Source organism: Nipponia nippon, unplaced genomic scaffold, assembly GCF_047370975.1.
Source record: "Nipponia nippon isolate SJK-2023a ecotype South Korea unplaced genomic scaffold, ASM4737097v1 scaffold_19, whole genome shotgun sequence".
Taxonomy (NCBI): domain Eukaryota; kingdom Metazoa; phylum Chordata; class Aves; order Pelecaniformes; family Threskiornithidae; genus Nipponia; species Nipponia nippon.
In genome coordinates, this window is record NW_028262335.1 from 963499 (window position 1) to 989726 (window position 26228).

The 26228-nt window shown below is 53.2% G+C and overlaps 2 protein-coding genes across 10 annotated transcripts in view; both read right to left on the reverse strand.

Moving 5' to 3' along the window:
• Nucleotides 1-3968: 3968 nt before the first annotated feature.
• Nucleotides 3969-8712, reverse strand: LOC148055995 (uncharacterized). Its single transcript, XM_087755545.1, has 11 exons — nucleotides 8298-8712; nucleotides 7925-7986; nucleotides 7214-7370; nucleotides 6697-6953; nucleotides 6510-6595; nucleotides 5907-5965; nucleotides 5417-5534; nucleotides 5081-5216; nucleotides 4685-4902; nucleotides 4363-4488; nucleotides 3969-4005 (listed from the first exon to the last, which is right to left on the reverse strand). Exons 1-11 carry the CDS (start codon nucleotides 8704-8706, stop codon nucleotides 3969-3971), a joined length of 1665 nt encoding a protein of 554 aa, XP_087611671.1. The 5' UTR covers nucleotides 8707-8712.
• Nucleotides 8713-10255: 1543 nt separating this feature from the next.
• Nucleotides 10256-26228, reverse strand: part of CCDC30 (coiled-coil domain containing 30) — a 40190-nt gene continuing 24217 nt past the window's right edge. For 6 of the 9 annotated variants that reach the window (XM_087755702.1, XM_087755704.1, XM_087755705.1 and 3 more), the window contains 14 exons: nucleotides 24332-24430; nucleotides 23515-23655; nucleotides 20611-20768; nucleotides 19346-19592; nucleotides 17522-17695; nucleotides 16987-17196; nucleotides 16168-16325; nucleotides 15486-15624; nucleotides 14780-14901; nucleotides 13595-13736; nucleotides 12885-13021; nucleotides 12471-12585; nucleotides 11514-11581; nucleotides 10256-10806 (listed from right to left, as the gene is read on the reverse strand). In XM_087755702.1, the coding sequence (XP_087611828.1) occupies nucleotides 10593-10806; nucleotides 11514-11581; nucleotides 12471-12585; nucleotides 12885-13021; nucleotides 13595-13736; nucleotides 14780-14901; nucleotides 15486-15624; nucleotides 16168-16325; nucleotides 16987-17196; nucleotides 17522-17695; nucleotides 19346-19592; nucleotides 20611-20768; nucleotides 23515-23655; nucleotides 24332-24430 (2124 nt within the window). In that variant the 3' untranslated portion in view covers nucleotides 10256-10592. The remainder of the gene's footprint in view (nucleotides 10807-11513; nucleotides 11582-12470; nucleotides 12586-12884; nucleotides 13022-13594; nucleotides 13737-14779; nucleotides 14902-15485; nucleotides 15625-16167; nucleotides 16326-16986; nucleotides 17197-17521; nucleotides 17696-19345; nucleotides 19593-20610; nucleotides 20769-23514; nucleotides 23656-24331; nucleotides 24431-26228) is intronic. The other 3 variants (XM_087755701.1, XM_087755703.1, XM_087755709.1) reach the window with 3 other exon arrangements.

Consider the following 26228-nt stretch of genomic DNA (forward strand, 5'->3'; position numbering starts at 1 on the left):
TATCAGGAGTATCTGGAAAGGTGACGGATGGGACCAGAGTCACCAGAAAGGCACATCCAGGGGTCTGGAGATGCCCTGAAACACACAGCCTGTGAGAATGGGACACAGTGAAACATCAAGCTGTTTGGGGTGCCCCGAAAGGGACACCCAGGGGGCTGGGGCGGCCAAAGGCACAGCGAGGGGTCTGGGGAGGCACTGAAGCGCACAATGTGGAGCCTGGGCAATGCTGACACGCACACCGAGGGGTGTGGGAGGAGGCAAAAGGCACATCCAGGGGGCCGTAACAAACCGAAAATCACATCGAGAAGTGCTGTGCAGCCCGAAAGGCCCCGAGGGGTGCGGGGAGGCCCAGCAGGCACACCCAGGGCTCCAGGGCGCACCGAAAGGCATGCTCGGGGGGACTGGGCACACCAGAAGGCAAACCAAGGCGTAGGGGCTTTCCCATCGCTGTCCCGCAGCCGGCCGCAGCGCCCAGGCACGACTGTTCCCTCGGGGGCATCTGGGAGGCCCGGTCCCGGTCCTGGGCTGGGGTGAGGGTCCCTGGGGGCTCGCCCTGGGGCCGGGGATGTTTGGGGGAGGCGAAGGCTTGAAAGGCGTGCTTGCTTTCCGACAACCAAGCAGCTTTTCCCTGCGTTGAAATACAAACTGGAGGGATTAACAGCTATGAGCTCGATCCATACGTGTGATTGAGTTTCACAGAGATTTTATAATGAAGGCAAAGCCTCTGTCGTTGAACGTTTTAACGGGATGCTCAGAGCAGAGATGTGGAGGTATCGTGCAGCACACACCACTTTTTGCTAGGTTACTTGCTATCGAGTTCATGAAGAGCTGTAAGCAGAGCTTCCACAAGCCCTAGCAGAGCCAGGCCTGCAGATGTGAACGCTTCAAACTCATCGAGAGTTTAGAAAAGCGTATATGGCGGTGCTTTTAAAGACTCCGTGCCTCTGCTCAAAAAGGAGCCCATGTCAGGGTGTCTAGAATGAAAGGCAGATTTGGGAAAGGTTATGAAGAAATGTTCACAAACGAAATGTTCATAGTAGCTGAAATTGTGAGAAGAGGACAGATACTTGCGTACCGCTTAATGATCACGAAGCAACTGAGGGGCCGTTTTACACGGAAGAACTTCAAAAAGTGAACCCTGACAAAGACAGACTCTACAAAAGCGCCATCGTTGCTGCAAGAGGGAAAGGAAGAAAGAAACAGCTTGCTGGTGAAGTGACGTGGCTGGTAACAGAAATTTAACAGTTGGGCAGAAGCCACGCAAGTCCAGGCTTGGCAGTGGAGCAGGGGAGAAAAGAATCAGAGTCACAGAGTCATAGAATCGTTCAGGTTGGAAAAGACCCTTAAGGTCATCGAGTCCAACGTTAACCCAGCACTGCCAAGGCCACCACTAAGCCATGTCCCAAAGCACCACATCTCCCCGGCTTTTAAATCCCCCCAGGGACGGGGACTCAGCCCCTGCCCTGGGCAGCCTGGGCCAGGGCCTGACAGCCCTTTGGGGAAGAAGTTTTTCCCAATACCCAACCCAAACCTGCCCTGGCGCAGCTTGAGGCCGTTCCCTCTCATCCCATCGCTTGTTCCTGGGGAGAAGAGACCGACCCCCACCTCACTAAAATAGTTTGGGTTGGAAGGGACCTTTCAAGGCCATCCAGTCCAACCCCACTGCAATAAACAGAGACATCTTCAACCAGATCAGGTTGCTCAGAGCCCCGTCCAACCCTGGCCTTGAATGTTTCCAAGGATGGGGCATCCACAGCCTCTCTGGGCAACCCCTTCCAGTGTTTCACCACCCTCACTGCAGAAAATGTCTTCCTTCTATCTAGCCTAAATCTCCCCTCTTTTAGTTTAAAACCATTCCCCCTTGTCCTGTCCCTACAAGCCTTGGTAAAAAGCTGTCTCCATCTTTCTTATAAGCCTCCTTTAAGTATTGAAAGGCCACAGGGAGGTCTCCCTGGAGCCTCCTCTTCTCCAGGCTGAACAACCTTCTCTCTCCTTTCCTCACAGCAGAGGTGCTCCAGCCCTCTGACCATTTTTGTGGCCTCCTCTGGCCCCGCTCCAACAGCTCCATGTCCTTCCCGTGCTGGGGGCCCCAGAGCTGGACGCAGGGCTCCAGGGGGGTCTCCCCAGAGCGGAGCAGAGGGGCAGAATCCCCTCCCTCTCCCTGCTGGCCATGCTGTGGGTGAGGCAGCCTAGGAGACGGTTGGCTTTCTGGGCTGCAAGAGCACATTGCCGGCTCATGGCCAGCTTTTTGTCTACCAGTCCCCCCAAGTCCTTCTCGGCGGGGCTGCACTCAATCCCTTCATCCCCCAGCCTGTGCTGATACCGGGGATTGCCCCGACCCAGGTGCAGGACCTTGCACTTGGCCTTGTTGAACCTCATGACGTTGACACAGGCCCACCTCTCCAGCCTGTCCAGGTCCCTCTGGATGCCATCCCATCCCTCAGGCGTGTCGACTGCACCGCTCAGCTTGGTGTCATCTGCAAACGTGCTGAGGGTGCACTCGATCCCCCTGTCTGTGTCGTTGATGAAGATATTGAACAGCACTGGCCCCAGTATGGACCCCTGAGGGACACCACTCGTCACTCATCTCCATCCAGACATTGACCTGTTGACCACTGCCCTCTGGATGCGACCATCCAGCCTTATCCACCAAATCCACATCCTTCCAATTCAGAGAGAAGGATGTTGTGGGGAACCATGCCAAAGGCCTTACAGAAGTCCAGAGAGGTGACATCCGTAGCTCTTCCCTCGTCCACTGATGCAGTCACTCCATCATGGAAGGCCACTGGGTTGGTCAGGGAGGACTTGCCCTTGGTGAAGCCGTGCTGGCTGTCTGGAATCACCTCCCTGTCCTCCGTGTGCCTTAGCATAGCTTCTAGGAGGATCTGTGCCATGATCTTCCCAGGCACAGAGGTGAGGCTGACAGGTCGGGAGTTCCCAGCGTCCTCCTTTCGACCCTTTTTGAAAATGGGTGCAATATTTCCCTTTTTCCAGTCCCCAGGGAACTCCACTTGACCGCCATTACGCATTCACATAACCAGCCTGGAGAGCACTGGCCAGTTATTTTCCTGGCAGACCAGAACGGCATGGAGTTCTTTGACAAAGGAAACCCGTGTGAGCGTGACTCTCTGTGATCCCAGGCCCCGGGTGTGCCTTTTGGGGCACCCCAGGCCCCGGGTGTGCCTTTCAGGGCCCCCCAGTGCCATCTGTGTGCACCCCACCAGTGCCCGGATCCTTCGCCTTCCCCTGACGGCACCCAGAAAGCCTCGGTTCCCCTCAGAGGCACCGCCGTGCCCTTCCTTACCTCTGGCAGCACTCAGAGCCCCTCCATTCCCCACGGTCTCCGTTCACGGCTCCTCTATGACCCTGGCTGCAGGCTCTCAGCCTCCCTTTCCCCTAGGTTCATGTGCACGTCCCCTTCAGTCCCGTCCGCGGCATTCAGGTGCCCACCCTTCCCCTCCTGGGAAGCTCAGAGTCCCTTCTTTCCCTCCACCCACGCTTAGATGTTCTCCTCAATTCCCATCCCTGTGAGCTCCGATGCCCTCCCTCCACCTTGCTGGGCACTGCCCTCCCCTCCTCTCCCCTTCTTGCACGCCCGCATCTCCTCTCTTCCCGTCTGAGCTACTCAGCTCCCACACTGGGCAAGACTGGGCCGAGCTGCCTCTGCACGGTCAGTCCGAGGGGTGCTGGGGATGGGCAGCACTGTGCGGGCAGGTTGCTTTTGCGCAAGAATGGGCCAGCACACGGCATCGTTAACAGCCCATCCTTGCCAAAGCCCTGCCAGTGAACGTCCTTGCAGGCACCGGCTGGTGACCACAGCCGGGAGCAGGCCCCCGGGTGTCTTTATTTGGCATCTCCAGGAGGAATACGGTGTATGGAAAGGCCCCATGCAGCTAAGGGCTCTGCTGCTGCAGAGGAGGCAGCGCTGTGCTCGTGTCCCACGCGCTGCCGTAATGGCCTCGTGCTTTTTATCGGGGCTCTCGGAGCTCCATCTTCTTCGCCAAGCTAAAGGAGAAACCAAAAGGTGTTCAGCTGGATGTCCAGAGAAGAGGGCAGAGACCTCCTGCCCACCAGCTCTGGTCTTGGAGGCTTTCTGTGGTCTCCAAGACAAGCCCTGCCCTGCAGACCCAGGCCCATCAGCCGAGAGCTGGCAGAAGAGAGGCCAAACCCCGGAGGAAGCCACCCCTGTCCCCATCCGCCCCTCTTCTGCCCGCGGACATCTCCCTGGGGCTGGAAGGCAGCTGTGACTCAGGGGCACAGCCTCAGGACCCCGCTGCTCTCCTGCCAGCCAGCTGCCAGGAACACACAGTCCTTCCCGCGTGCTGCAGTGGGAGAATGCCTCCTGTACCTGGAGCTATTTACCACTGGAACAGCTTCTGGGCCATTGCCCGCAGCCTGTTGAGCTCTACAGTCCTCCTCCACTCCTCCTGGCGGGCTCTGTATGGCTCCAGGTTTATGAGCACCTGCCTTGCTCGTGGCGACCGGAGGCTGCAACGGCAGGGACGAATTCCCTCTCGCGCCCTGCCCCGGCCCCTGTGCCCAGGCTGGGGCTGCCAAGACACCGGGCATCGGGGCTAACCCCGGGTACGCCCGTGTCAGGAGAAATCGGGTCCCTGACCCCGCAGATCAACGGTCTCTGCTGCTTGACTCTCCCCGGCCTTGCCGGGAGCGGCTGCGCACTTACTCAGGCTGTGGCGTCCCCAGCCAAGGGGCCGGTGTCTTCCCCTTCTCTGCCCAGGGATGGCAGCGAGACATCTCCTCCCCATCTCTCTTGCCCCAGGAGATGGCTTCCTCCCGTCCTGCCTGTGCTTTGGCCCTCTCCTGCCTGGTGCTTTTGAGCGAGGGGAAGCGCAGGGACAAGTCAGGCCAACGCACTTGGGGTATTTGGGACTGCCGCCTCGCCTGGGTGGGAAGAAGAGGAACACTTGGGCCCAGCTCTCAAGGGGCAAGACAGAAAGGAAGAGCCAGAAGGAGTGATGGGATGAACACGTCCGCAGGGTAGGAGGGTGTCTGTGAGGACACCCTCTCCACAGAGTCATGCTTTCCTACACGTGACATTACGTCCACCTGTAACACGTACCACCGCTGCTCCCATCTCACTGTCCAGATCAGGGAGCCTGTCTTCAGGACAGTCCGTCGCTTCGACCTCCCGGCGGACCTCCCGGCGGACCTCCTGGCGTTTCTCTGCACGGCTCCCCTCGACTGGCGGCAGCACGCTGCAAACACACCGCACGAGGAGCTTGCATGAGAGCAGCAGGAGCCTGTTCTTCAGCTGCTGCTCACCGACCGACCCCGCGCAGGCAGCACAAGGCAGCGCTGCACGAGAGCTATGCCTGGGCTAAGAACCACCCTCAAGTCAAAACCAGGACGAGACAGCCATGAGCTGTGCCGCTCAGGTGTGGCTGCAGAGTCTCACCTCACAGTAGCCTCTGCCGTCCCCGCTTTTGTCCTCTTTTCTCCCGTGAGACCAAGGCCACTCGTCCGGACGGGAGAAAGGCGCCCTCGGGAGAGCAGGCGCTTGCCAGGAGGAGCCGCTGGAAGCACAAAACCGGGAAGCTCTTCACAGCTGCACCTCTGGGACGCTTCCCGTAAGACAGACACGCCATCTGGGCACGCCGGCGCTGCTAGTGCCGGGCCCGGGCTCCTCAGCCCTTGGAGTCAGGCTTCCTAGGACGGGCTCGGCCCTTTCCGACTACCACTGTTTCCCAGCCCTCCCTTTACAGGGCCACGCTGCTCCCTGAGCAGATCCTGCCCCATCGTTTCCTTGCTTGGGTCCCCATTTGGAAAAGGGGGTGAGCTGGGACGTGCTGGTCGCTTTGGAGAACCTCTCCCATTGGGGAGGTGGAGTCGTATGTGAGGAACACGCTCTCGCGACGCTACGTGACATCGTTGTGCTCTTACGGTACCTTGTCGGGCAGCCTTTTCAGGCAGTTCTTTTTCAGACACCTTATTTTTGTAGACAAACCTGCAAATAAGAAGGTGCGAGTGGTTTCAATAAGGGGCAACATAGTCCCCTGCAGCCCCCACTACAAAGCTGCTCGAGAGCTGAGCCGCTGTCAAGTCTCCGGTTTTGCAAAGCAGAAGATAGAACGAGGTGGCCATGGATATTAGGAAACGAGCGTCACCACCCTCCGTTTGAAAATGATGACATCTTGGGCTTGGTTTGTGTGGGTTTTTCTCTATCTCATTCTCACCCAAAGGAAAGGGAAGGACCAGAGGAAGCTTTATGGAAAATGGCCCCTCGCTGCCTCTCCACGCCCCACGCAGGTGGGAAGGTAAAGCAGGCCCTCTTCCCTGGGGCTCCGCCTGACGACACCCCGCTTCCCAAAGGAGAAGTGACCGTGGACTTCATGGAGAAGCGCTCCTTGGGCACAGGTACTCCGCACCAGCTTCAGGAGGAGACCAGCCCCAGTAACTTGGTCCTTGGCACCTCTGGGTGGTCGGCCCAAAGAGGGGCCGAGAAGCTGCTTGCTTGGTCGGTCCAGGGCAACAGGAGCAACCATACTCACTGTGGGAACACGAAGATCCCCCCAGGAGGCATCTGGAAAACCGCTGTTTCCGTGTGGGCTATGACCAAGGGCCTCAGGCTTGATTTCTGCAAGAAGGACAGAGACGGGGGATTGAACGTGCCCAAGGTCATGGCTCTGACTCGCTGCAAAGGACTTGGAGGGAGCACTGAAAACATGACAAACTCACTTGGAGGAAAGCATCAGCCAGGACCCCGCTCTTATCCACGTCTCGGAGCAGCTCTTCGAAGAACCTCATGACCACTCTCCTCCCTCGGCACACCAGGATGCCGAAGTTCTTGAAGACAAAGTCAAAGTCCTTGCCTTCCGTCAAGGCCCACGCAATGACTTTCATGGTCGCCTCCACGCACTTCCAGACCTTCTTCTCAGGGATGTGGAGGCGGAAGGCGGCCTCGGCGTAGATCAGCTTTGCAACTTCCAGTTCCTCTGTGAAGAAACCACCCGGTGACCAAGTCACTTGATCAGCCTTCAGCAGACTCACATCACCCTTCAGCCCATCAATGACCCATCAAGAGCCCACCAACCCTCCTCCCACCCCACCGACTCCCCATTCAGCAGCAAGCGGCCTGCCTTTGGGGGCCAGCGCCCCGTCCCCACACAGGCTGCGGTCTCCGTCAAGAAGGAGATGGAGGGAAACCCCAGCTGTGACTCAAGGGGGAAGCACAGGTCTGAAGGTCTCTTCTTACCAGGCTGTAGTCTGGTCTCATAGCGGAGCTTGTTCCACACCAGAACTGGCTTGTCCAGGTGGAACACGGGTCTCTGGACCTTCAAACTCGCCTTCTTCTTACTATGGAAGTCCTCTTCCCTGAGGTACACAGTGGCCATGCCCATTAGCCTGACAGTCTGCAAAGAAAGAAACAGAAGTTGGAATTGGATGGTGGAAGAGCGTGAAGACTTGGCTGGGCACACTAAGGCTTCACTGTTGGCCTGTCCACCCCTGTGGTCCCCAGGGACAAGGTGGGGCCCGTTGGAAAGCTTTGGAGAAGAGCCTTGCCCTCCAGATTGTTCCCTGCTCCCTCCTCATCACCCTCCCACCCTCTTCCCGGGGCGTGCAAGGTGAAGGACAAGCAGGACACACCACCTGGAGCTTGAGAAGGTCCGAGGAGGGACAAGCCCTGGGAAAAGCCCCGAACACTGCCCCAGGCTCTCTGCCTGGCCATTGCACCCTGCCCGCAGGGCTAGGGAAGACTCCAAAGAAGAAAGCCCGCGTTCTTTGTCTACAGCAGGGCTTGGCTTTGTCTCTCCGTTCACGCAGAAGGTGCTCTCTGGCAAAGCTGTCCACTGCGGTGTCCTTCTGGGGCATTTTTCCTGCTTTCTAAGTTGGGGGGAGGAATGAAGGGCAGGGAGAGGGGTCAGGACACATCGGGGCTGAGGGAGGACGAGGAAAGCAGCCCCACCTTGTTCAGCAGCAGCTCTTGGCGACAGCACTCCGACACGCTGTCCCAAATGTTTGCAATCTCTGGGGAAGAAGAGGAAGATGGGTCATGCTTGAAGTGACGAAGCTCACCACCTTGCCAAGCCAGCAGATGCAGGCATCATCCTACACCACCGCCGCCTCCCCCTGAAATCACCCACGCAGGAACTGGCCCGCAGGGCTGAGTTCTGACTGTGTCCCCAGGAGAAGACCTCCTGTGCTGGGGACAGAGGTCTGCGCTTGAAATACAGACACGAGAAGGCTTTGCACAAGAACGTCCTCCCATCCACGACGGGAAGGTGTCTCCGAGTTCACAGCGATGCGTCGTGAGCACGGGGCCTTCTGGCAGCACTTACCCTCCTTTGTGAAATCCGCCAGGTGTGGAGACAGCGCATGGAGGAAGGCAGAGGAGAACCACTCCATGGCCGCAGCTCCTCTTGGCCCAGCTCCTTCACTCCTCTCCACCTCACCAAACAGCCCCGGCGCTACGGCACCGCCTGCCCCCGCCTTCTCCTCCCGGCTGCAAAGAGCAGAGCGGTGGCGAGAGCAGCCCCCACGCCTGGGCTCGTCCCTGACTCGCAGGGCAATGTGGGTTGGGGTGCCGTGGGGAGAGATAAGGCGTGCCGGTGAGGCGGGGTGTCCCATTGTGACCACGGCCCGTGTCACAGGCGGGCTGCAGGTGACCACGGCCCGTGTCACGGGGGGCTGCAGGGATCGCCTCCATCCAGGCTTCACCCTACCAGGGGAAGGGGCTGCACCGGGCATTTTGGGGAGCCGTCTCCATCCACCCACTGCCCGCTCCGCAGGGAGACCCAAAGAGTCGCGGACGAGCACCGTTGACCCTCACCGGAGCAGACACAAACACGGTGCCTCTCTTGCCAGAGAAACAAGATTAGACTTGAAGGATAAAAAAAAGTTGAAAATAAAAAAACCCTCAAAGATAATTTAAGTTTCAGGAGTCCTCGCCCCCAGGTAGCCCAGGCCGAGAACATCAGATGCAGGGGACCACGTGCTTTTGGAAGAGATTGCTCAAAATTGTTTTGAGATGGGTATGAAAAGTGGCCTGAGCAGAGAGCAAGACGACAAATTCCAAGCAAGGATCTTTAACGCTGGGTTTCGGCACGGCTACAAAAGAGCATGGCGGATTGGAAAAAAAATTTTGTTTGGAAGGGCAGTTGCAGCCAAGGAGGCTTTGACTAAACCTCAACTGATGTGTGCTCAGATCCTCTTCATTCTCCTCAGAGATCCTCTGTTCCCTCCCTTGGGAGGAGAGAACTGCTCTCTTCCCACTGGGGACCGCTCTTACCCCCGCCGTGGCCCTCTGCGCCGGTTCAGGTCCCCTCTGTCCCCCTCCAGGCACGCTCAGATGCCCTCCAGGCTGATTCATTAGTTTTGAGGACCTCTCCCCTTCCTCCAAGCACTGAGATTTCCTTGGTTCACTGTGCAAACTGTGATTCCTCTTCACCCCACGTCCTGCTGAGTATGCAGAGACCTCTTCCATCCCCGCTCATGTGCATTCAGACCCCCTCTTCCCCACGGCTCACGCTCTGATCCTTTCTGCTTCCCTCTTGGCCTACACAGATCCCCTCGCACCCCTGTTCTGCATGATCTGATTCCTTCTACCCGCCCCAAGCATCCCCACAGACCCTCCATCGCTCTTGGTAAGCGCTCAAGATCGACCCTCTTTCCTCCTCCTGGCCATGGAGGGACTGGAGCGTGGCCAGAGCAGGGCAGCGAGGCTGGGGCAGGGGCTGGAGCCCAAGGCTGGGGAGGAGCGGCTGGGGGAGCTGGGGGGGCTCAGCCTGGAGAAGAGGAGGCTGAGGGGAGCCCTCATCGCTCTCTGCAACGGCCTGAAAGGAGGCTGGAGCCGGGGGGGGTCGGTCTCTGCTCCCCAGGAACAAGCGATGGGACGAGAGGGAACGGCCTCAAGCTGCGCCAGGGCAGGTTTGGGTTGGGTATTGGGAAAAACTTCTTCCCCCAAAGGGCTGTCAGGCCCTGGCACAGGCTGCCCAGGGCAGGGGCTGAGTCCCCATCCCTGGGGGGATTTAAAAGCCGGGGAGATGTGGTGCTGAGGGACATGGGTTAGTGGTGGCCTTGGCAGTGCTGGGTTAACGTTGGACTCGATGATCTGAAGGGTCTTTTCCAACCTTAACAATTCTGTGATTCTATGTTCAGATCCCCTCCTTCCTGCTCCACGCATGCTCCTATTCCCTTTCCCTCGTCCCCTCCATCTCCCTTCATGTGCACAGACCGAGGGGGACGGAGAAAAGCAGGCACATGGCAGGGAGCGGTCGGGATCAGAGAGCACGGAAGGGAACTTTTCCGAGTTTTATTTACAAAGCTTGTAGTTTTTGACTGGCCAAGGAATTAGGGTTCAGGGGAAGATACGCTTCACCCCACCCCTCTTCCACTTTACTGAGTTTATCTACAAATTCCAGCCTCCGGGTGGATCTGGGATCACACACACACATTTACAGTTGGGTAAGTTGGGAAAAAAAAAAAAGCTGTTGAATAATTTAGTTGAAATATATCACAGAAATCACCAGGTCCGTCCATTTGGCAATTCTCCCCCTGCAGTCCTTGTCATCCCACAGCAACAGGAGCCCAAAACCTTGCAGTCCAGCTGATATTTTACAAACGTCTTTCCCCGTTTAGAAGTTCTCGGAGCTGATGCTCTGACTCTCCTCCTGCAGCTGGGAGGCTGTGGTGTCTCCAGGCGAAGCTACGTTTAAGTACCCGATCTCAGAAGGTTGAGAGGGGGATAAGCAAAAGGATGAGTCTTGGCTTTCAGCTTCTCCTTCAGGCTTCGTGTCTTGCGCGGCCTTCAGGGTGCTGAGAGAGTCTGGCGGTTCTCGTGGTGGGAAGCTGAAAAGAAAATTTCCTCTCTTCAGTCATTCTGCAAACTATCTGACCCTCTGCCACCGGCACAACGCTCCTCCCAACGTCTCCGCGAGGCAGTGCAGGGCTACGGTCAATGCCTGTCACTTGGACGAAGGCTCCCATAGTCTTCCTCCAGTCAAGCAGCTGACAGCCCCCACCTTACCCAGAACCTGCTCTGACTTGCGACGGACTGTCCGTCACCCTCCACAGCACCCGAAGGCTGTAAGCAAGCCCGCCGCCCTGGGTCTCCAGCGAGCAGAGAGCAGAGTTGCAGGGTCTCTCCGCTTCCCCCTCGCCCGTTTTGGCAGGGATCGCGGTGGCGATCGCGGTGGTGAAACAGCTCAAGCCCCCTCCTGCCCCACAGCCTGGGACGCGGGGGACGCAGCTCCGGCAGCAGCGGTCCTCTGAGCCTCATCGCCTCTTGTGCAAAGACGCTCCTCCAAAAGCACTGCGCACCGAGCTGATTTCTAAATCCCACAGAGTTCCCCGACATATTTTGAAAATTTTACTTCTCCATCCCGCTAGTTTCATAGACTCTTTTTAATACCATTTTCCCTACAATTTGACACAAAACAAACAAACAAAAAGACCCTCGGAGGTGAAAGCACAGGGTGGAGCAGCCAAAACGCTGACCTTCTCCCTCACTACATGCAGAGAGGCATTCCCTGCCTCCTCCTTTTACCCCACGGTACCTGGCACGGGGAGATGGCAACACCTTACTCTGTAGTTGGCGTTCGGAGAAGTTAACGCTCTTCGAGTCCTGGAAGGAGGAACAGAGACTTTCAAAGGAGGAGGTGCAGGTCAGACCCTGAATTTCAACATACAGTTTTGGTCTGCCAAGTGCCCCCAGCTCCACGGACAGTTCTCCCCAAGACCTCCAGCCGCACAGAGGAACTAATCATAGATTTGTCCTTTGGGTCTGAATTTAAACTAAAAAAAAACCCCTACCTAGCACAGGTGAAACAAAGAGAAAGAAATAAAACACTGTGGGACACAAAACCAGCACTTTCATCCTTAACAGCTCACTTCCAACCAAACCGGGTTCCCTCCAAATTTCAACGTGTAGCAATAAACTTCCAAATCCACCTGTTTTATTTGAAGACTTGTGGAAACGCAATCTTTCACTTCCCTGGATTTTTCTCCCTTTCTCCCCCCAAAGCTCTTCATTAACTTGGTCAATCTGAACCCGAGTTTTTAGGAGAGGCATGTCGTCATTCGGTTCAATGCGGTCGATGCTATCGGTCAGCTTGGTCTGAGGTTTTTTGGCTTACAGGAGTAACATTCCCAACCACGCTGCTCTGGGTTATTTCTCCTAATTTTAGAGCTAACTTTAAAACTAAGGTCTTTTAACAACTCTAAATGGGCAAAAGAGCCAAAGTGAGATTTCTGTCCTTGGGAACACAGATCTCACCGCACAGCAGCTCGGGGATGGAGCGGTGCGGCAAGCGTATTGAGCTTGCAGCTCCCCGCAAAGTCCCTCCTCGCCGACAAAGCTGCTGCAGCCTGCCGTGCGTTTGGTGCCCCTTTCCGTCCCCGCCGAAGGATCGACTCAGCTCTTCTCCGGCACCCTCAGCTGCAGCTACAAACACCAGCCCTCACTCGCAGGAGACATCAGCTCCTGCAACCTGTGTGCTGAGACCGAGTCTCACCTCCGTGTTGGGAGCGTGGATGCTCCTCGGAGCACGCTGCGGGGCGGGCACGTGGCCGGAGAGCTGGAGTTTGCTCTCGTGCAGCCGCACGTTCTCCTCGTCCGGGATCTTCACTCTGAGCACGTCACACATACAAGGCACAAGTTATTTTCCTTCCGGCCATGCTACGTTTTCAAAGGGGTGTTTTCTTTTGCAACCTCAGACCCTTTGGCCTCCGCAGCCTTCAGCTGTATGCCGAGGGCTTTGCTGGGGAAGGGGGCTCATTACATCCCACAGCAATGAAAAGCCGCAGCACTAGTGACTGGGGTACAGTTCGGGCTTTCCTCGGGATTTCTTAAGAGAAATAGGCATAAAACTGGAGAAGTGCTGGGAAGAGGCAGGCTCCCGGGGGCATGGACATCGTTAAGTGCCTACCTGCTCTGCAGGGTGGCAATCGTAGAGCGGTTGCTCCAAGGGGTCTCCTCTTGGTCAGTTATCTTCTGGAGGAGCCGTCTTCTTTCCTGGAGTAATTTCTCATTCTCGGCAGCGATCTGTGCAATCAGCACCTTCCCCTGAGCAGCGGCGCAGAAGGAAATAACCAGCGGTTACGCTTCGCTCTTCTCTGTCCTCTGTGAGCCTTAGAGCACTTCGCCAAAGGGGTCACCACCAAGCGTGGTCACTCCTAGAAGCGATATGCTGTTTGATGTAACGTACCCCAAAAAGCGTCTTTTGAGTGACTTCCAGCAGTAATACTTCTGAGGCAAAAGAGCTCAGGGAGTTTCTGGATGGGATTTGAGGACACGGGTTCCCCCCAAGGACAAACTTGAGCCAGGAATTTCCTTTTGGCTTTTTGGTGCTACAAGGACGGGCTGGAGCCCTTGGCACTGCCAGCTGTTTCCCAGGGCAGCGCCAGTCCTGCGCACGGAGCAGGAGCAGCCCATCAGGCAGAGCTCCCCGTGCTCCAACCGCCTGGCTGTTTAGCACTGCAATCCCATTGCCTGCAAACCAGCTCTTCCTAAACCTCTTTTCCCTTTTTTTTTTTCCTAACTGCATTTCTTTTTGGAAGAAGGGATGCTCCCGCAGCCACGCTGTAGCCTGCTCCCCTGCCTTCCCTCGCGCGAGGAGCCCTTGGTGTCTTCTCTCACCTTTTCCACTTGGAGCTTTGACTCGCTGAGCTCGTTTTCAAGCTGCTTAATTCTGCTGTCCCTTTGTTTCACCTCGTGGATAAAGGTCTCTTTGGCTCTGCGGATCTTGTCTTTGTGGCGGAGCTGCATTTCATTATATTTCCTGAGGAGGCAGAGAGACGAACATCAAGCTGTGAAATGCTTTTGCGTTCTGGGTCAAGAGCAAGGCAGGAGATGTCCTGTATTTATTCAGGCTCTTCAAAGCCTGAACTGGGAGCCTCAGCCACCTACCCAGCTCCTTTTGGGTTGGTTTTTTTGTTGCAAAGGTTATATTGTTAAGTGTCAACCAAATGGAAATTGCTTGAGGGAAAGGGACCCAAAGCATTCCTAAAACTGATTCCCAGTTTTCCAAATCCTTGTGCTCACCCCTCTCAGCTCTTCATAGCAAACAGGGTTATAAAGTCACCAAAACTGGAAGTAACAGGGAAAGGGTAAATGGGAGCAAGCTGTTTATTTGTGTGGGGATACGGGTGGTTAAGGGAATTACTTGTGTATGGGGGGAAAAAGGCAGACAAAGAAAAATCCTAAACAGCGAGGGTCAGGCAAACAGGTTGCAGAAAGAGCTACTTCAGAGGGCACTTCTTAGAGCTGCGACGCTGGGGCTAAATATTTGTGTCTACCGAGACTTGTGATCCTTGCTCTTCCCCTCAAACTTGTCCCATTTAGGCAGTGCTCTTGTTTATTTTCATCCAATTGGGATAGAAGGGAAAATTATCCCAAAAAAAAGAGAAAGCTCTACCATGTAAGGGACATTTGCCCACGTTTGCTCAAAACTCGTGACAAAAAAAGCTACTGGGCTTCAAACGAGAACAAAAGGACTCTGGGGAGAAACGAGCGGGTCCACGGAGCATCTCTGCCAACGCCAGACCCTAAACAGCAGCACCCACAGCCCTCCCTAGGCACCCACTCGTTTTCTGCACCGCCTTCAGCTGCCAGGGAGAACGCGACAGCAGGCATGCGATGCGTAACGTAACCGCACGCCGGGGCGTCGGGTTAAGGCAGATCTCTCCAGGCTAAATGCCTTGAGCAGGAGAGACAAGAAAGGCTCCAGAACAGTCAAATCCAGCATCACTGCCAGGCACGTAAACAGCAATTTCTGGGTAGGTTTTTTTGTGCCTACGTATCCGCTGCTGCTCCCGCCATTACCTGACATACAGGTCCTTCTGGTTCAGGAGACGGACTCCTTCCTCGTAAAGGGCTTTGTTTTCCTCCTTCAGCAGTGAAAGTTGCTCTGCAAGCTTCTGGTTCTCCTTCTGACACTGGAGGTGCTGGAAAACATCTATTTTTTATTTGTGTGTGTGTGTCCTCAGCTGTAGGGGCCCTTCTGCCTCCTTTCAGTCTGGTCTCCAAAGCTTCTCTGTCATAAATCCTAGTGGTTCCCACTACAGATAACATCCATCCATTCTGCCCCCCAAAGCCACTGCCTCCTCCCCTTAAAGAAGGGGGAGTGTGGATTTCTGTGCTGCGGGGGGGGCCGTAGGCTTCAACACGGCAGAGAGAGGTAACGCATCCTCCCAGACAGCGGACTCTGCCGAAATTTTCCTGCAAAAAGCTCCACGCTCTGCAAGAAAAGGGGAAGAAGCCATCAAGTTCTCCTTCTGTGCCCTCAGAGCGGCATCCCCAGGAAGCCTACACAAGATGGGATGGTGTTTTTCCTCCAGCTCCTGTTTAAATCAGTGGGATCTGCAAGGGCTCAGCACCTGGCTGGGTCTGACCCCATTTCAGCAGTTCCCAGGTAGATTTCACACTGGGATGGCCCCATCTCCCCCGAGAGCTCGGCGGTCTGCTTTGGAGTCAGCCACCAGCACGGCATCCCCTCGGGTGCCGAGGACCCCTCCGTGCTGCAGCTCACCTCACGGGAGTCAGTTTTCCTCTCATCTTCTAGGACGTGCAGAGCCTTGGCCTGCAGCTCCACGTGCATCTTGGCCAGCGACGCCTCCGTCTCCCGCGACTGCAGCCGCAGCTCCTCCACCTGCTGCTCCAGGAGCTTCCTAAAAGCACGGTGGGGTGACGGTGAGACACCGACGTGGAGGCCAGCCCCTGATGCACCACCGTGAAGTCAAGGCTGGCTGTGATCTAAAAACAACATCACCCTGCTCTGCACCTGCCCCGGGCAACGCTGGGGGTAGAAAGAAATCAGTGCATCCTGGTTGTCCCCATGTCCCAGTGGCACGTGAAAGGGGGCATGATGCATCTGCAATCATCAATCCCAGCTGCACAAGAAAGGAGACTGCTGGCATCTAGAGGGTAAACCAAATTGCTGGGCTGGCAGGAGGGGCCACACGCCTTCTGAGGCAGCTGAAGTCTCCAAAAATCTTTTAAATCTCATAAAGAGGGGATCCTGCGGAGTTCTGCCAGGGACACTGGCAGATCAAAAGGAGAAATAGGAAGCGAAACCAGTGGTACAGTGACTGTGAGCCCACCAAGGGCCAGGAACAGAGCTGCAGGAGATCGCTGGCAGGCTGGCACAGCAGCGTTCGCTGGCACGCACCTGCCCTCCGCACGCAGAACGGCTCTTACCCAGCTCTGGGTACCTTTTCAGCTGCTCCTCGTGAAGTTCTTGCTGCACACGAGCTTCATTTTCTCGGGCCTCCTTCAGTTCCTCCTCCAGGAGTTTCTTGTCTGAAACACGGGCCTCTGCCAGCAGGAGCTGGTGTTGGGAATCTTTTAGCTTTTGCTGGAGTTTTGACATCTTGGATTAAAATTGGACACGGATTAAACTTCCTGAATTCATAGGCCAATATCTAAGGGATTCAGATCCCTTTGATCCCACAGTATGCAAGTCACGGGAATGAAAGATTTGCTTGCTTCTACTCAAAAGTACTTCTGCATGTCTTTGTGTCAAAGTCCATTAAAAGTAAAGCCTTTCCAACAGCTACCAGATTTTGGATCAGATACTATGACATTAGCAACAATCCTTTTTGCACCTAATTTGATCTTGCACTTCAAAACCAAATCCAACGATTAGAGCAGGAACATGGCAGAACCGATGCCACGGAAAACACAAGCTTTTGCAATTTACCCGACAGCAAACAGCAGCAAAGCTCCTTGGCAAGAACGGGAGCTGGGCTCCCTGCGCCTGCCAGCCCTACCACCACAGTATTCTCGGAGATATTGAGCTTTAGAGACGGGAGCTGAGCCATCAGATTTGGCTCCTGTTGTCTTGATTATGCTCCCACTAACAGCAGACATTTTTCCTAAAATATTCAGCCAAGTGCTCTCAGAATGGACTAGCAAAATGGACTTCAGGGAACTGATTCATGAGGCGCTAGTTCTTCTTTTTTCTGAACTACAGCCGTGCGAAACTGCTACAAACACACCTCCTGTTCACTTAGCTCACGCTGACTAGTTACCTTTTTTTGTGCTTCGCATACTTTGGATTTCTCCTGTGCAAGTTTCTCTTGCAGACTGCTCTGCAGTTTATCAGCCTGGGAGCACTTCAAGAGCTCTTGTTCGAGTTCTTTGACCTTCTGCTGGCTTTTTTCCCACTGTGCTGAGAGAGAGGAGCATGTTTCAGTTGTGTCCGAGAGTTTTGCCCGGGCTTGCTTCAGCTCAGCTTTGACCTGAGTTTCAAAAGAAGAAGAAATCAAGTTTGCACTTCAACGTATATCATCTGAAATGGCTTGATTAGGAAAGGGGCAACAGGATTACCAGAGAGTGAACAAGAATAAAGAAGAAATACAGGGAGCAAGTACAGCACACGCAAAGTTTTATCTGGAGGCAGTGCAATTTCCATGGAGCTGAGACAGAGCGTGCTTGAGAGCCCCAGGTACCGTGCGGTCAAATGTAAATGAGGTCCAGTCTGTTGAAACCAGCACCTCAGACCCCTCATAGCTTGTAAAATGACGTGATGCTGTCTTCAAACAGTTCTCCCTGCTCTGTTCCTACCTTGGTGCATTCCTGTTGGAGCAAGAGGTTTTGCTTTTGTAAGTCGACGTTCTTCTCCCTTTCGTATCTCAGCTCCCTCTCGGCCGAGCTGCACAAGTTCTGAACGCGACGCAGGTCCTGCCGCAATTGCCGCATTTTTTCCTCCTGCTGCTGGAATCTCTCGTCAGACAGACTCTGCAGAAACAGTAAAACAACAAAGGTTACGTGGAAGTTAACTTCAAGGAAAGATGACGACTGGTAATTAAGAAAGGTAGAAGTATCCCAGTAGGATTTAAGGGCATTTAAGTAGGAAGATGGGTAAAGCCGGGCAAGCGTTTCTTCTGCCCCCACGCTATGTCCTGCTCCCTGCCCTGTCCATCCCCTTGGAGAAGCTCGCACAACTCCTGAGGCCGAGGGAAAAGATGCAATAACCTGGATGAGGGAACAAATCCCGGTTAAAACTAACCTGTCAAACAGAAGCACCACCACCCAGGTTACTCTTAACTCTCGTGCCAGAGTCTCACTAAGGCAACTATGCAGGAGCGGCACATCCAGCCGCAGCTCCCAGAGGCAGCAGGACCAGAGCGAGTCCGGGCAGCGGTACGGGAACAGACACGCTGGCACAATGCAACAGCAGCCTGGACACCGTGAGGTGGTCGCTGACGGTCTGTGATGGCTTTCAGAAGATAACGGAGCTCTTTGGTTCACCCATCTTCTTCCAAGTGCCTTGTACACAGCCCAGAAATTCTTCCCGTGTTTGGTGTACCAAAACCCTGCTTCCCCGCATCACTTTCAGCCATCTGTCGATCTGCATTCCCGCTTTGTGTCTTCACCCTCTGGTCTTGGGACCAGATGAAATCCACTGAAGATCGAGCTTCACTTCTCAGATAAATCCCCAGATAAATTCCCAAGCTGGGAAGTCTTGCTCCGGCACTGTGGGATCTGGCAATGTCATTTGCCCTTGAGATCACTTAGGTTTTGTGGGGTTTTTCCCCACCTGCTTCTATCAGGATCCTTTTCAGCATCCCCTCTACACCTTGTATCTTGCTTCGGTCTGCTCTGGCTGTACAGACGTGCTGCTTCTTGGTATCAGCATGACTCTGATCCTCTCCTTTCCACTCCCACTCCTGCCTACAGGCCACCCTGTCCTCTCTTCTCTTCCAAACTCTTGCATATAATCCTTAGGCCTTCTCAGAGTCCCTGTCCTGGGTACCTTCATCATTTCTTCCCCTCTTGGCAGGGCTAGCTGCTCTTCCCCTTCTTTTTTTATATCGCACGGTAAGAAAGGTGAACAAATTGCATTTAAAACACAGCTAAACCTAGAGACAAATAGGGGTCTTGCCTATTGGAGAGCAGTACCTGAGACACGGGCACAGGGCCGCAGCAAAACCCAGCTGCTCGTGAGGATGAGTTCAAGCACGGGAGTGCGAGAGCAGAAAATGCCAAGGAGGAGCAGGGAAGAGGAACAGCTTCTGCCTACAGCAAGAGCAAGACCGTTCTGGGAATAGCAAGCCAGCTCTATTGCTCACGCTCCAAAAAGCAGCTGAGGAAGAGCTCCAAAAGGTTTAAAACATCATCTAAGGACTGTATAACTTCTTTCTTTCACGTGTACTAAGGGGGCCATTCAGTTTATCCAAGTTCCCACCACATCCAAAAACATAATGGAAGGAAATGATGACATTCCTAATTTCCAAACATTTTCCCCAAGCAAATCAGTCAGCCTCTCATCTCCCCCAGCATGCTAACACTACAACGCTGCAAGGACCGCTTCTGGTACACTTTAATTAGGTTTTGCCACTAAATTAGTGAACAAAAGTAGGGTGCAGATGGCAAAGCTGCCCATACCTGTTTAAAGCTCCCATCTAAACCGCCTGCAGAGCTCTGCGACACGAGAAACCTGTTCTCTCTATGCGCCATGCCTCGATTCATCCTCCAAGCCTCTTCAAGCGTGCTGTCGCCCTGCTCCCGCGTAGTCAGGATATCTTGTTTCAGCTGGGCAACTTCTTCCAGTAACAACCGTTTTTCTTCATTGCTCTCTTTTAGCTGCTTTTCTAGCTCCTCCCTCTTCTTGTTGCTTTCTAGCAATTCAGAACTTGAAGGAGAAATAGTAAAGGAGAGAGATAACTATACATATCGAAGGGAAACCACCCCCGGAAGCAGAAAAACTTGGGATACGGGAGTCCAGTGAAATGCTCAAGTGTCTCGGGAGGCTCCAAAGGGGATTTAATCCTGGGTCTGGCAGTTCTGGGCAAGGGTCAGTCTCCCCTGGACAGCGGCCCGCAAAAAAATGTGTGTCAGCTCTCAGTTCATGAGCAGGTGAACTGCTGGCGAAGGAAACGCTCGCGGGGGGCCACGCGAGCTGCTCTGCGCCCACAAGCGGCACAGAAGCACTCACACCATGCCTCGCTGGATGGAAGTGCAGGCTCAGGTCTCCCGATCAAGCTGTCTCACTTATCTCAATCCAAACTTTATGTCCCTATAAGCTAACCCACCTCTTTCGGTTTTACTTTATCTCAGTACCTAGTTATCCAGGTAACTGAGCTGACTGTAACTATACTGGATTTAATCCGAGCTTTTGCTTACTAATGAAAGCCTGAGCATGGATGCTCCAACTCCAAATTTGAATTGCTCTGCTGAAAAGGGGAGTCAGGGCACCTGTAAGAGCTTTATTTACAGCCCCAACGCCTGCCGACACCCGCCCTGCAAGGACAACCAAAATCCACAGCAGGGGGTGTATCATCGGCTGCTGGCAGCAGTGAGCCCCAAGGAGCCCCAGCCCACGATGGCAGCTTTTGGGGACCGCGTTGGTCCAAACACCACCTCGCTCCAAGAGAAGAAGCCTCCTCCCTAAGGACAGCTCTCATTTATGCCGTTCAGAATCTGCAACAGCTGCAGAAATAAAAAAGTTTACTCCTGACTGACCATGGTGTCACTAAGGGAAATGCTTATTCACCAAAATCTCTACAGAGGGATGATTACCTGATAAAGGAGACACAAAGCTGCTGTGCCCATTTTTGCCAGAAGCAGCACTATGGGGATTTTTAAAAGACTAAAAAATGAGTCAGCAAAGATAAGGAGCAGAAAGTACCACAGGCCTTGTTAAGGTTTACCAGAGCAGTTCTTGTTCATCCCTCAAGTTTTTGATCTGTTCTTCCAAAAATACTACTTTAGCCATCTGTTCTTCATACATCCTTTCGTCTGTACATAGATCTTCATCTTTCTGCTCGAGTTTGTTAATCTGTTCGCTTTCCTGTAGGATTTCAGAGACCTGTAAGGTCAGAAAACACCACGACTTTGATTTTCTTTGGTCTCGTGGAAACCTTCTCAGCAGTATAAGGCAATCTAGGGACTTCATCAAGGCATGGCGTGTGATTCCGTAGCTAAATTATTGGAGTTCTTCACCCTCGAAGACACACGTGCAAGTCCTTTTTCCTCCATGGGAAGTAGCTGTGTGTAAACTATCATCAAATCACATTTCTTTCTTTGATTTCATCCTTCTGCTGCCCATCTATAGTTCTCAGGGCTTTATATCTTGTCCCATATTTCTTTACAAAACTAGCAATTCTTGGAAAAACGGGAAGAGCACGAGTTACCTATTTAGCTGTCTCACACAGAGCGCATCCTCCATCCAACTCACCCCAAACCAACTTTCTACGGATGGCTGCTCTCCACTTTCAACGTCACCTAATGCCTTAACACCAGGCAACGGCAGACCCAAAACCTGAGACCTGAAGAGAAGATGCCAAGAAAATAAAAGGGGCAAGAAGGGGAGGCACGAGGAGTGCATGAGGACACAGGAACTCCCAGACTGGATCGGAACCAGAATCTGCCCAGTCTAATATCCCCTGCTGAGCAGCAGTGAAACCAAATCCTTCAAAGAAAAATGCTATTAAGTCCACTAAATGCTAGCAATGACTTTGATTCCTAAAGCTTTTTAATCAATAGCCCTTCCTGAGTGTATGCTAGCACTAATATTTCAATTCCAGGTCTTCTTACCTACACCAAGATGAATTTATTTATATTTGAGCGATATACACTAACAGTTTCTGCCTGCCTCAGACACCAGAACAACGGGGATTTCTTTACATTTCTCACCTCCGTATCTAACAAAGCATCATCTTTTTGTAGCTTCTCATGGGATACATTAATGAGATCCCTGCTTGCTGATGTCTTTGGAGACCTGGGAAGTTCTTACAACGGTTTGTAAACTCTGATTTTGAGTCAGGCAACCCCTGGTGAGGAACCAACAGGATGTAATACACCCCTAACTACAAGCTCAGAAAAAGCTTTCTCCTCTCAAATGTCCAAAAACCTCTTAAAAGCAAGGAGGGAGTTCCAAACAAACGCAAAGAGCTCTCTGCATAGCATCACTTCCAATATCCAATTTACTCGCCCGTTCTATGTGTTGGACGTCCTGACAAACACAACACTGAACAACCTCAAATCGTGAACCCGATGATTTCATGCCAAGCTAACTTTCCAGCACTCAGTTGGTAAATGATTCGTCCCAACACAGCCACTCTAGCAAAAGGGAACGAACCCATTTGTGAAGTCAGGCATCCCACCAAACACATGCAAAGTTCTCTGTTTTAAGGACCGTTACGGCCGTCCAGTCTAAAGCAGGTCGTTGGATTTCGTCTCGTGATCCCTTTGATGGAAAAATAGTCCTCTCCTTAGGCAAAACCACCGGCCAACTGGTGGCTGAATTACAACCAAACATACAGGGATGTATGATTTTGATTAAAAGGTCCCTGGATCGCGAGTAGATGGAATTATCGGGATACAAAGGTTAAAGAGTGACTCTTCCCGTTTTCCCCATCATCCTCCAAATCAGACAATTCCTTTTCCTATGCGTATCCATAGACTGACCTAGCCCCTTCCTAAACCGCTCTTTGGCAAGGCTTGGTCTGCATCCCGAGCTTTTGCAAGGTGAATTTGTTGCCTAACAGCACTACAAAAGTCCTGTCCTCTAGATGCCACTGTTCCTCCAGTAAGACTCTCGTGTATGTGCCGTTGCGTCAACAGTTCGGGACTTTCATTGGTTTTCACTTACGTTCAAGGAAGCGATGGGGTTTAAGGTCTCTCAGAGTGCTACAAATGGGGTTTGTAATAGATGTAAACCCCGCCTTTGCCAGTCCCCCTCAGGTCCCCCTTGTCTGCCTGATCCAGGCCACAGATCTGCAGCTCTCCTAAGTTTTTAGCCTAATTTTCAGCCCCTATCCTGCCTATGTCTGCACCAGCCCTTTTGCAGTTTTGCTGGCATCACACGCTCTCTCTCCTCTGTGGCCCAACTGGAAGACGAGAGCACCAGCAACTCTCCCAGCAGAGAGAAACCTGCCAGAAGTCTACCTAGCCGTTAAATCGCTTCAAGGAAAGCGTACCGAGGTCCTGAGGGCACGTAACAAAAGGCGGCGCCGGGATGCCAGCAAGCTGCTCATGTAGACTTCTCTGACTCTTAGGTGTTCTGACTTCTTATCGTGCCGTGTTCTGGTTAAGAAAGATACTATTAACATTAAAGGGGACCCATGTTAAACAGATTCAGAATTAGCCAGTTGATGGACCTCAGAAAAGCAATCGCTGCTAACGGGTAACCATGATGTTGCTCTGCAGGGAGGTCTTGGCTCAAATCTACAAGTACCCTGCCATGTTGTGACACGGAGAGATGAAGGCTCATGATCACGAGCCTTATGGACACAAATAACTCTGCAATAAATACCTCAGTCCGAAACCTTCCACTCTGTCCTCTAGAGAAGGGGGCTTTGGCTACAAACTTGGAATTACTGTTTTGTTATTACAGTCACTGAAAGGAAAAATAAATCCTGGAGTCAGAGACAGCTCCGTTAAAGCAGATGGATTTAAAATCACCTACCAAAGAAGCTTTGAAACTGGCCGGACTAGAGAAATGCATCAAGAGAAGCCAAGCAACACACTTGGGGGGCAACTGGGGACGTTTTATGGAGTCACAAAAGGCAGCTGCCTCCTGCAGGGAGTCCCGCTGTAGGAGCTATACGTACCTGGCTGCCCAATACCTGCTTCTCAGCCTTCAGATCTTCTCGTAACAGTTCAAGCTCAGATGCAAGTTGCTTTCTCCGTTCTCTCCGCTCTCCCAGCTGACTTCCCAACTTTTCTATCGTTTCCTGACAGCTTTCCAGCATCTGGAACAAGCAAAATTAAGAGTCACTTCTACAGCATCATTTATTCTAGCAAAAGAGAAACAAATTGCAGAAAACATGTCTTCCAGAAAACAAGGATAGGAAAAACAGTTCTCAAAAGTTGCCAGCAGGATTCCTGCACCTTATAGCCAGGGCTGGCTGGGCATCTCTGAAGGCCTGGAGCCTCCACCTGACCCAAGACACCTTGGGAGGGTCTGCTCCCGCATGTAATGAGCTCTGTCTGGCTTATACACCTGGCAGATCCACTTGTCTGGCTGGCAAGTAACAAACCGACAGCAAAGTCAGCCCAAAACCAGCTGGGAAACAGCCTTGTACACATACCTACGTGCCACGGAGGTTCCACTAAACCCTAAGCAAGAGTCAGGCACCTTTGCATGTGTAAACCCTTCGCTCTCACCAGGGAGCCAACAAGCTCCGCAGTGCTGAAGGCAAGACAATCTCACAAGAGAGATGAGTTATCAGGGAGATAACATTGGCATGTTAGCTGCTTTCCTCCAAAAGCATGAGCGGGTGGCCTACAAGTTCTTGCATGAGCGGGTCTTGCATGAGCGGGTGGCCTACAAGTTCTCAGAAGATGGTGGCAAAGAGCATTCACAGGAGGCGCTCATTTAGTACATTTCGAAACAAAACAATTTCTCTCCCAAGGCAAACCTCTTACCTCTTGCATCTCTTGTGCTCCAGACGATGCCTGCTCTTCCCCACTCATCTCAGTTTTGTTCTTCTGCACTTCGAGTAACTCTGTTTCTAAACTTGTGATCTTAACATAGACAAACCGCAAGTTAAAACCAAACCAGTACTCACCACTAGTACTAAATGCACAACTACCACTACATTGCTCCTTCTGCTGCTGTTAGAGAATAAGCCCCATGTTTGGAAACGAGGAGGAGGAGGGGACGTGGACAGCCGCCAGCGTGGGCTAGCTCCAGCTCACGTCTTTCATCCCATTGCTTCAAAGGGTGAAGGAACCATCCAAGGCCAAGTCCAAAAATGAAAGAACCCTGCTCCACAAAAGGAGAGAAACGACCCAGGCATATGGTGAAAATTCAAGGCCTCCACAGCTTGTGGGCCTTCTACGTGCTGCTCTCCCACCACGGAGGACCCCACGAGACCCTGATTTATATCACGGGCCATCCTCCTTTCCCATGCTCTTGCAGCGCTCGCTCCCCTACAGCTGGTCTCATCCAAGCAGACGTTGGACCCAGTCCACCAGGACTTGTCCTGGTCCCTCCACCACCCAAAGGAGGTTGTAACTCCCTCCTGCAAGGCTCCGAGGACGCCAGACTTGAGCCAGCAAAACGCTGACCTCTGTACTTCTCCTGGCAGAAAAGAGGTTGGACAAGCACTCCCTCCGCATTTGCACCATTCCCCCCGAGGCATCTAGCCTTGGGAGGGATCTCGTGGGAATGATTATCGGTCCTGCAGTTTTAAAGGGCTTAAAGGAGACAGGAGCAGTCCAGCTTCTCCTCCCAATTACGGTTCCTGCAGACACTTTTTCAAAATCTAAGTCTTGGCACTCACAACCCCTCTGCTCCGCTGCCAGCCGGCATGGCGTTCAGCAGCCTTTCCTTTCAGCTCCTTACGCTCAGAAGAAAGTTTGTGCTGGTTTTCTTATTTCTAAACCACCACGCTGGCCTTCCCACTGCCCGAGCTGGGCTTTCACCGAACGAGGCGGCAGAGCAAGTGGTGACACTGGAAGGAGATGAAGTCCAGCTGCAGATGCCGTCCAGCCTCATCTGTACCCGGCACACCCCATACCCATCCAAGCAACACCCGTCGCCCCACTCATACAGATGAGTGCACGGTGAAGCACGTAAGATGCCTTATGCCTTTCTCACACTCCTTTCTTTGCACTTATTCAGAGATCATCTTTCATTCCTTTCCAATGGGAAGCGAAAGCCAAAGAAGTGCCAAGTCTCTGCCAATCCCAGTCCATTTAAAGCGATTACAAAGCAGCATGTCAAAGCCCGGGAGCTTTGCTTTCACTGGCAGCCTTCAGGCACAAGATGGCTCTCTTGAAGCTCCCAGCAGCGAATGATCTCTAACAGAGGAAAGCTGCTGTGATACTGTTCTTTAAGACAGATGCCGTTACCCAGGCTGGGTGTTCAAAGGACATGAGTGGGGTGAAACACCCAGGCCTCTTACAGGAGAGCTAGAGGGCAATAAACCCCCCTCCTCTTGCACGACTAGATGATAGTTTGGGGTTCAGCAGGACATTAGAGCTGTGGAAGGGATCTTGAAAGCACAATAAACCTCCACTTCCCACCCCCCAGCCAACCTTTGGTCATGAAGTTGATACCCAGCTATGCGTTTCTATCATTTTGCTTATTTTTCCTCCAAGCTGCTAACTTTTAAGCATTTAAGTTGCACACTTAAGTCCCATGCCAACGGCAGAACAATACTCACATTGTATCCTGGTGTCCTCGTTCTGAGTCAGTGGCCTAATCAGCCCAGACTTTTGTAGGCATGCCAAAATAGAAAAGCCTTCCAAGTCGGTCTCACATGGGGCAGGCTGGCAAACACCCAGCAGCTCCAGGCTCCAGCGCACCTGCCTTCGC